Genomic DNA, 9,224 nt, shown 5'->3' on the forward strand with positions numbered 1-9,224 from the left:
ATTCTCTCAGGCTTTCACAGAGAGCACATTGGCCAAGCAATGGCCGTGACTCATCCACATGGCAGACACTGACAGAGGATCTACAATCTGAGGTACAGGATCTCAGGAAAAATCCTGAGGGGTTTTGACTGACCTTATCAGATCCAAAAGCTCCAACTCTTGTTGCATAGGTCTTGCTTTATCTTGGTCTTAACCATCCAGCAGGAAGGTATAAAAATGAAGTATGAGAAGTAAAGCCATGGTGTTATGTTGAGCTGTAGGGGACTCAGGTCAACAATTTCTGACACTGCCAGTGAAGCAGAAGACCCAATACTATCATGGACTACTGGACTCTTTTAGAATATTTTGCTGAGTTAACACACCTATAATATTCAAATGACAGAACTGAATAAAAAAGGGTATACAGATGAATGTCCATTTTGTATCTGTGTATTTAAAATGGTTAGGATAGATATATAATTACATTCTCTTAATGAATAGAGGGATTTGTTGTAATAGTGTTTCTAAATAGGATATCATGTCTGCATCTTGTACAGCAAATAACCACTAGGAAGAGAAAATGTAATGTGTTAATTATTGAAACTGTCATACCAATTTGATTTGAAACTGTCTCATTGCTATTTGTCTCTGAATAAAATTATGGAAAAGCAATAAAAATAAATGCATTAAAAAAGAAAAAAAAGAAAGGGGCTGCAAGGACAGCCAACATTTTGGCCCTAGCCTTTCAAGGTCAGTGAGGACTCAGGACATAGGAGAACCTGTACTGTAAAACATCCTGTAACTCAGTTGTGTCCCAAATTTTCTGATCAAGGAGATTATAGGGTCACAAAAGAAAATGACTGATGATGTAGAGTGTACCTAAAGAGAGTCACATGGAAAGAAAACATTCTCTCAGGCTTTCCCAGAGAGCAAATTGGTCAAGCAATGGCTGTGACTCATCCACATGGTTGACACTGACAAAGGATCTACAAACTGCGGTACACGGTTTCAGGGTAAATCCTGAGGGGATTTGACTGACCTTGGTAGATACAAAAATTATATTTCTTGTTATATAGGTCTTGCTTTATCTTGGTCTTAACCATCTATCAGAAAAGTATAAAAATGAGGTATAAAAAGTAAAGCCATATTAATATGCTGAGCTATAAAAGGCTCAAGTCAACAACTTCTGACATTGCCAGTCCTATGGTTAACCCACTACTATTATGGACTACTGGACTATATTGGATTATTTTGCTGAATTCACTTACCTACAATATTTAAATGGCAATGGAATACCCATCTCTGACAAAACTAAACAAAAACGGGATACAAATGAAGGACCATTTTGTATCTGTATATACAAAATAGTTAGGATAGATATACAGCTACTTTCTCTTAATTCAATGAGAAGAAAGATTTGTACTAATAGTGTTTGCCTCTTATACTATGAATAACCACTACAAAGACAATGATATGCAATGTATTAATTATTGAAGCTGTCCTACTAATCGGTTTTGAAACTGTCTCATTGCTATTTGTTTCTCAATAAAATTAATAAAAAAGACTTTTTTTCAAGATACAGTCTTGCTATATAGCTCAGGCTATCCATCAACTCACTATGTAGCCCAGGCTAGGCTCAAGCTCATGGTAAGCCTCCTGACTCAGCCTCCAAAGGCTGGGATTACAGTTGCACACTACTGAGGCTGGGATTACAGTTGTGCCTAATAGTATTTTAATGTTTACTTTTTAAGTTATAGATTGATTTGTTAATACTAATATTACAAAAACTACATTAATAAATGTTACAAAGCACTTAAGCTATATCAGATGTCCTAAGTACATTAACTAATATTATCCTTAAACTAAGCCTGTGCTATAAGAACTATTATTATCCCCTTTTTACAAATGATAAAATGAAGTCATTTGCTCTAAGTTACCCAAAGTCAAAGAGCGAGCAAGAGATAAAACTGTGATTGAGAGTCAGGCGTTTTGTCCCTCAAATCTGTCCTTTAACCAGTAGATGGTAGGATCAACCTTCAGGGTTAGACTTGCTATTTGAATAATTTCAAGCACAATCTATAATCAACTCTGTTATGTAAGGTGATAATATATCATTTCAGGTTTAAAAATCTAATAACATAACTAAATATTACAATGAAATATTGAAAATGATTTGCCACTAACTTCCAACACTGTAAATTAACTTTGAAAGCTATTCCAAAACTAAAGGCACAGCCAAGGGCTTTAAGCAAAGGAAATGTCCTTGAGTCGGGCTCGTGTAGGCAGCTGCAGCTTGCTGAGAGGGACCAGGATCCGCTCATCTGAGACGGGCAGGTGCTAGAAGGCAGGTGCAGTTCACTGCAAGTGCAGATGGAAGTGTAGGCCAGCTGGCAGCCTGCCCTCTTAAGGGATATAGCAGTTATCAGAAAGTGATGGCCAAACAAGCCACTGGTGTTCTTGATCCAGAAATGGAGTATCAAAGGTAATGAGACAGCCAGCATGGAGCAGATGGTCTACAGGGAGCCCCACATCACCAGAGGTGCCACCAGGGGCCAGCTCCTGCTCCACGAGAGAAAAGCTGAGTCAGCCGGGGACGGGCTAGGATGGTAGTGAAAGAGAGTCCAGTGGCCTCTGCTCTGTGGAGAGGGGAGAGGTAGAGGCTGAGCCGCAGGCAGGCAGGCAGGCAGGCAGGCAGGCTTTGTACACCCACTAGGCTCCCAGGTGGATTTCCTGCAGCAATTCCTTGCGTGTCTTCAGCCTCTGGAGGAGACGTAGGTTGGGACACAGCAGAACCTGCTGCTGGATTTCCCACTAGGGCATCACCTATGTGATTTTTACTGTAGCTGTGCTCTTTGTAGGTTTTTATATTTGTCTTTAAATATACCAACTATTTATTTTTCTCTTCCCATCCACCAATGTGAGTAGCACATGGTTGGCATCAGTTAGGGCCCAGTGTGAAGTGTAGGAGGCACTCAAATTAGGTAACATTCAGTGAGGCAGAGGGCTTAGTAGAGGGACCGTGTACAGAGGTGTGCGCTATGAGGGACCTCACTACCCTTGTGCCCTACAGGGAAGGGGAATGAGCCATCATACAAGCCCAGCGAGTGCACCTCCAGAGCAGATTGCTGTCCCCTAGAAATGCCTTTACAGGGAGGAAACAGGAAGAACACTCCAATCTCAGATCCCTCATGTGCTCTGATGTCTCACTAGAGCTCCCCATTGGCCAAACCCAGACTGAAGCCAACACCCAGAGAGCTCCTGGGGCCGCAGTGCGGGCAGAGCAGGTACAAAGGCACAGCCATTCTCGGGGGTCTGGAGATGCGCAGCCGCACGTCTCCATCCAAGCTGGAGAAGGCCAAGGACACAGGCATTTGCCTTGCTCTGCACTCATCACCAGCACTGTCTGCCCGGCTGCTGTGACAATTCCAGGCACAAGGACATCTAGGGAAGCACAGTGTTTTACTGATGTAAGATGTGTGTTGGAGGAGGGTTTTTTGACCATGTAAGTTTACCTAAACTCAAAATGATTTCAGGAAAGAGAAGTGTGTTTCGTATCCATCTTTGAGTTCCCGTTACCACTAAATGTGATTTCCAAAGGAAATTAAGGTTTCATGAACTCCAGTCTTCTTTATTTCTGTCTTTTATGTTATTCTTGCAAATAGATCCATTTTGAAGAGCTAATACTTTAAGGGCTGGCCAAATAGCTCAGCAGATTAAAGCGCCTGCAAGCAGGTGCAGGGGCCGGGGGTTGGATCCCTGGGCCTGCCGGGCCAGCCCCACCCCTGTGGTGCACTGAGATGGCAATTGAGACTGGGCGTGGTGGCGCATGCCTGTAATCCCAGCTCTTGGGAGGCTGTAAACAGGTCAATCACTGTGAGTGTGATCTACTCAGTGAGACCCTGTACACCCTGTCCTAAATTTAAAAAAAAAAAAGAGCTAATGCTTCAAGTAGGGTTCCAGGTGGTCTTCGGAGTCTCTGGTAGATGTTTCACAACAGCTGTAATTCATAGCAGGAAGCATTTCTTATGGGATAGAGAAGCACACAAGTGACTGACCTTTTTACAGTCTCCCAAGAGCTGGGATTACAGGCGTGTGCCACCACACCCAGTCTCAATTGCCATCTCAGTGCACCACAGGGGTGGGGCCAGCATGGTAGGCCCAGGGATCGAACTCCCATCCTTACACTCTCTCATCCTTTGTATGAGAATGAATAAGCTCCCTGACTATATTATTATGTGGATGGGCAGTGACATACGGCATCCTCTGGAGCAGACACAATTGGTTGATGATATATGGACACTAACATTTCACCTCAGTCTCAGGATTATATGCTGCCCACCAACGCTGGGTGACCGACATCAGCCTATGACAGTCCATGTCCAGGCAGTGTTTCGGTCTAAGAAGTGAGGCAGTACTTCCTACCCCAGTGGAGAAAGTGAGAAAACACTCATTAAATCCATGGGAAGTGAGCTTAAGTAGATCATCTTCCAGGGATTATTGGGAAGAATCAGGATCCAGCCCCTGTGCCAGGCAGGTGCTAGGAGGCAGGTCCAGTGGCAAGTATAAATGAAAGTGTGGTGCAGCAGGTGGTCCACTACCATCTAAAGATGTCACAAAAATATAAAGCCTTAAATATATGCAAATATAAAACTTGATGCAAATGGAATAACTTTATTACTCTGTTTTTAAAGGGAGAGTATGGCAGCTAGTATATCTTTTTCCTTCACTTCCCATTTCTCCTCCTCCTCCTCCCCCTTCATATGCTTTCCCTCACCAACACCCATCCCTGACCACATACACACACACACACACACACACACACACAGAGTACCCTGTGTATTAGCAACCCAGTGTGATTCTTTTTGTTCCTTTTTACATCCTATCTTATCTTCAGTCAGGCCTTTCTGAATGTGTTAAAGGGAATAGCATACTTGAAATTCTGGTCAACAACTAAAGGAAGAAGGAAAGTAATTTACAGCCTCCTGTTCTACCAATCGCAAATCACGGGGAGCTTCAGCCAACATTCTGAGGCACACGGGCCTGACTGCTGAATCCTGAGATGCACTATTCTGAAGGATGCACTGCAGTGGCTTTCCCTCCGTGTGCTTTTTCTGGCCAGGCCTGGGACTATTTCAGAACGAGGAGCTGGAGAGCCACCTATGCTTCCTGCTGGCAGCCTGAAGCCCCTCACCCCTTGCTACACCCCTCTTCATGCTGTGTAGGTGCCCTATGAAGGGGACACTGTTGGCTCTGTCTTCTGGGACACCCCTCCTTCATGTAGAAAGGAAGGATTTTCTTCAACCAGCTGCTGCTGCCGCCCTGTGCCTGGCCCGCCAGAGGCAGCTGCGCCATCACCCTCACCAAGGTTGCCATGGGGGTGACGCTACTGTCCCTAGGCCTCAGTGCCCAGGAGGTGAATGAGCTCATGGAATCCAGAGCCCATGAGAGCAACAGCACTAAACTAGATTCACATGGTGATGCTGCTGTTCGATTGCTGTAACTCAAGGCTCCTTTGTATCTTGAACCTATTTTTATTCTACATTTATCATCAGGTAGTATAATTATTAAAACTATCTGCCATAGAAGGCTTGGACTGTGGCTTAAAAACTTTTAAACATCCTTTTCCCTGCACAGTGCTGGGAATATGCTCAAAAAGCCTAACTGGATCAACACACTCAAATGTAGGAAGGTACTGAATCACTGGCGTGCTTTGGGCCCTTAAACATCAGAAGTGGAAGGAGGTGGATATGTGCAACAAAGCTTCAAGGTGGAAAGAGGGAGTGAGTTTCCCAACAGCCAATTGCCATTGTCTGATGGGCCTTGGCTGCTGGGTCAGAAAGGGAGGGGATTCACTTACCCTCTGTGTTTGGCACTGAGCACCTCATATTTCTAAGGCACTCTTGTGCAGAATGGCAGGAGAGATGAATGAGACACATGGATGATAGGTTAGAGCAGGGTTAGAGCACGGACAGGTTAGAGCACATGGCGGGGGAGTGCTAATTGGGCCTCACCTCACTGCTCCCCTTCTTTAACTCCCACTAACATCCACTGCCCTGGAAAGGAGACCCTTCACCACGATACGCCTGGCTCCTCAGCCTCTTCCCCATCTCCATCCTCTTCTCCAGTCACACTGGTCCACACTCCATGCTGGCTCATAGACATCATTTTCATCCTTAAATACAGCAAGCCCTTGCTAACTTCAAGTGCCTTGCCCTGAGCTCAAAGGCAGCCCGTTCTGCTCATTCAGCCCTCAGCTAGCTGTTCCCTTTTCTGGCCATGATCATCATAACACTTGCTCCTCAGTCATTTTCCATGCCACCACCAGTGTGTGTTTTCTTCATAAAATATTTAACTGGGAAGTTACCTTGTTTACTTCCTGTATGGCTGCTGTCTGGCCCCCTCGTCTTTCCTTTTGTCCTCCCCAGTGCATGAGAGGAGATGGCTTCCTGCAAGCTTCATCTTGCTCAGCCTCCACGGGCCCCCATACATGGCCCAGAGCCTGTCACCTACTGGACACTCGTCAAGTATGGACTTGCTCTGGGGAAAACACAAAAGATTTGCCACAAAGTATTAGAGATGAAAAATGCCCCTCAATCACGGAAGGCAGTGAGATGTAGCACCAGGACTTTGGGCAGTTGAAACAGATTGCAGATGAGGCATGGAGGTGGGTTGGAAGATCAGAGTGACCCAAGAACCAGTTTTTCCAGGAATAGGAGCAATAGCTAGAAACCAGAGCTCAAATGCCAACACCATTCCTTACCATGCAGGCAAACCAGGCAGTGACCTCACCTCCCCATGCCCCCTTCGCCTCATTTGCGAAAAGAGTCAAAATGATTCCTTAGGCTCAGGTGAAAACTGAGCGAGGTGTCACGTGGCAAATGCCCAGTAGCACAGGGCACAGGGGTAAGCATCTATGCTGTGCATGACAGGGGAAACAGGGAAGGTTTGGGGACTGTGGTGTGGAAGTTTGTGTTTTAGGAAGATCACAAAGCTGCAGGAGAGAAAATTGTCTGGAAGGGGCTGAGAAAGTTGTGAAGGAAAGAACCGATCAGGGAGGACAGACCAAGACAGGGAGGGGCCCTGAGGACCAGCCATGAGTTACTAAAGCAATGACTCATTCAGTGCTTTGGGGAAGGAGGTCAGGAAACAGCCTGTGGTGCTCTTGGCCCTTACAGGAGAGGGAGCCCAGGATTTGGAGGCGAAGCAAGCTGTCTGCTATTGTGCTGAAGAATTTATGTGCAGTCCATTTGCCCACTTATAAGACAGACTTTCCTCCCTGGCAAGCGCAAGGGTCCGAGTTCAATCCCTGGTTCTGAAAAAAAAAAAAAAAAAAAAAAAAAACTTTCCAAAAGAACATGGAACTCAGGCTGTTTGCTGCCGCCGTCCTCTGTTTTCTGACAGGGCCTCGCTATGTAGCTCAGGCTGACCTTGAACTATGTAGGCCATGCTGGCCTGCACCTGTGGAGACCCTCCTACCACAGCCTCCCTTCTGCGTGCTGCGATTACAATCATACACCATACACCACACACACTGTGAAACCCATTTATCACATGTGTCATGGAATACTAGGGATCCTGCCTATTTTTACTTCTGTGGTATCTATTTTCACAGGCACCACCCACAGATCATGCTGTAAAGCTATTTGGTAAGAAATTTGAGAACCAAGCATGGTGGCCCATGCCTATAGTCCCAGCATTCAAGAGTTCAAGACCAGCCTGAGAGCTATAAAAGTGAGCATCAGGGCCAGCGAGATAGCTCAGTGCACTAAATGCCTGCTTAAGCAAGTGCACAGACTGGGGTTCGATCCCTAGCACTACGTGCCATGCTGGCCCTGCCCCCAGGCACACTGAGCCAGCCACTGAGACCCACCATGGTGGTGTACACCTGTAATCCCAGTACTGGGGAGGCTGAAAATATGAGGATCACTATGAGTCCAAGCTGCGTAAGGAGACTCTGTACCAAATACATCAAAAACAAAAACAAAAGTGAGCACAAGGCCAGCCTGAACTGCATTATGGGACCCTATCTCAAAAAAGAAAAAATAAATAAATAAAATAAAAAGATAGATGTTGGAACCAAATCTACGTAGCTACAAGTTTCTCTAGAAACGTGTAACGAGACACACCCATCTTTCTAAAATCAGCCATTTAATCCAGTTCCAGCTGTATGACAAGTCTTAGAGTCTTAGAACTTTAGAGCCAGGGCAGAAGGCTGCCAGTACTGGAACCCAGCTAGTATTTATATTTGTCAGAACTCCAGACGCTAGGGCAAAACCAGGGTCTCCGTCAACCAAGTGAAGGAGACCTTGTGTTCTGTATCTTCCCTTAGCATTCACAATAAAAAGACAACTAACTTAGCACTCCCCAAACTATTTGGCCATGTGTAACAGCTGTTCACACCCTGCATTTAGGATGAGTCCCGTCTCTTCCCAAGTGTCCAGAAAACTCAGCCACTCATCAGAGACAGCAAAGCCAGCAGTAGGAGAACTAAAAGGGGCCCCACGAAGGGTTAATGGTCTCCCTCAGAACCGCTGCCTCCCAGGCCGCAAAATGGGTTTTCAAAATTATTTTTCCCTTGGAATTTATTTAAAGAATTGCTTCTGAAGTATCTAGGATCCTGGTTTAATTGAGAGATTTATCCTTCAGCAGATGGAAAATGTGCCAATTGACCCATTCAATTTAGTAGTACTCTTTATTCATGTACGTCAGAAACGGAACCTGAATAGCATGCGTGATGGAGAACACTGCGCTCCGGAGACTCGCAGTGTGGGGAAGGGAGGATGCCAACAGGCAATTAAACGAGTCGTGTGTAATTACAAATTATGATATTCATGCGTGGGAGAAAATGAGCTGCGTACCATCAGGTTGGGCTCCAATTTGCAATCATGTTTTAACTGACCTAGATTCAGTTGGAATCAATAGCACTTGTTTTTTATCGTTATGGTAGCTCTCGGCTCTTTAACTACCGTGGACTGAGTAACAGCCTCTTCCCTTCTTGTTTTTCCAGGCCGGCGCAGCAAAATGAGAGCGCAGTGAGCCGGCGCCGCCTCTCCCAGCCTTCTCCCACGCCCACCATGAACCACCCGGAGGGCTCCGCGGAGGTGGAGGCGGCCGAAGAGGCGGCCGGCGGGGAGGTGAACGAGTCGGTGGAGGCCGACCTGGAGCACACCGAGGCGGAGGAGGAGCAGCAGGCCCCGCGGCCGCAGCGCTACCCGGGCCGGGCCCCGCGCGGGCGCGCCGTCGTC

At 46.1% G+C, this 9,224-nt stretch overlaps 1 protein-coding gene across 1 annotated transcript in view; it reads left to right on the plus strand.

The window, feature by feature from the left end:
* The window catches only part of Apba1 (amyloid beta precursor protein binding family A member 1), a 235,413-nt gene that overhangs the window by 156,970 nt on the left and 69,219 nt on the right, over positions 1-9,224 (plus strand). Inside the window, exon 2 of the mRNA XM_023721921.1 lies at positions 8,987-9,220. Coding sequence (XP_023577689.1) covers positions 9,054-9,220 — 167 coding nt within the window. The 5' untranslated portion in view covers positions 8,987-9,053. The remainder of the gene's footprint in view (positions 1-8,986; positions 9,221-9,224) is intronic.

The sequence above is a fragment of the Octodon degus genome, unplaced genomic scaffold, assembly GCF_000260255.1.
Source record: "Octodon degus isolate 3935 unplaced genomic scaffold, OctDeg1.0 scaffold00087, whole genome shotgun sequence".
NCBI lineage: Eukaryota > Metazoa > Chordata > Mammalia > Rodentia > Octodontidae > Octodon > Octodon degus.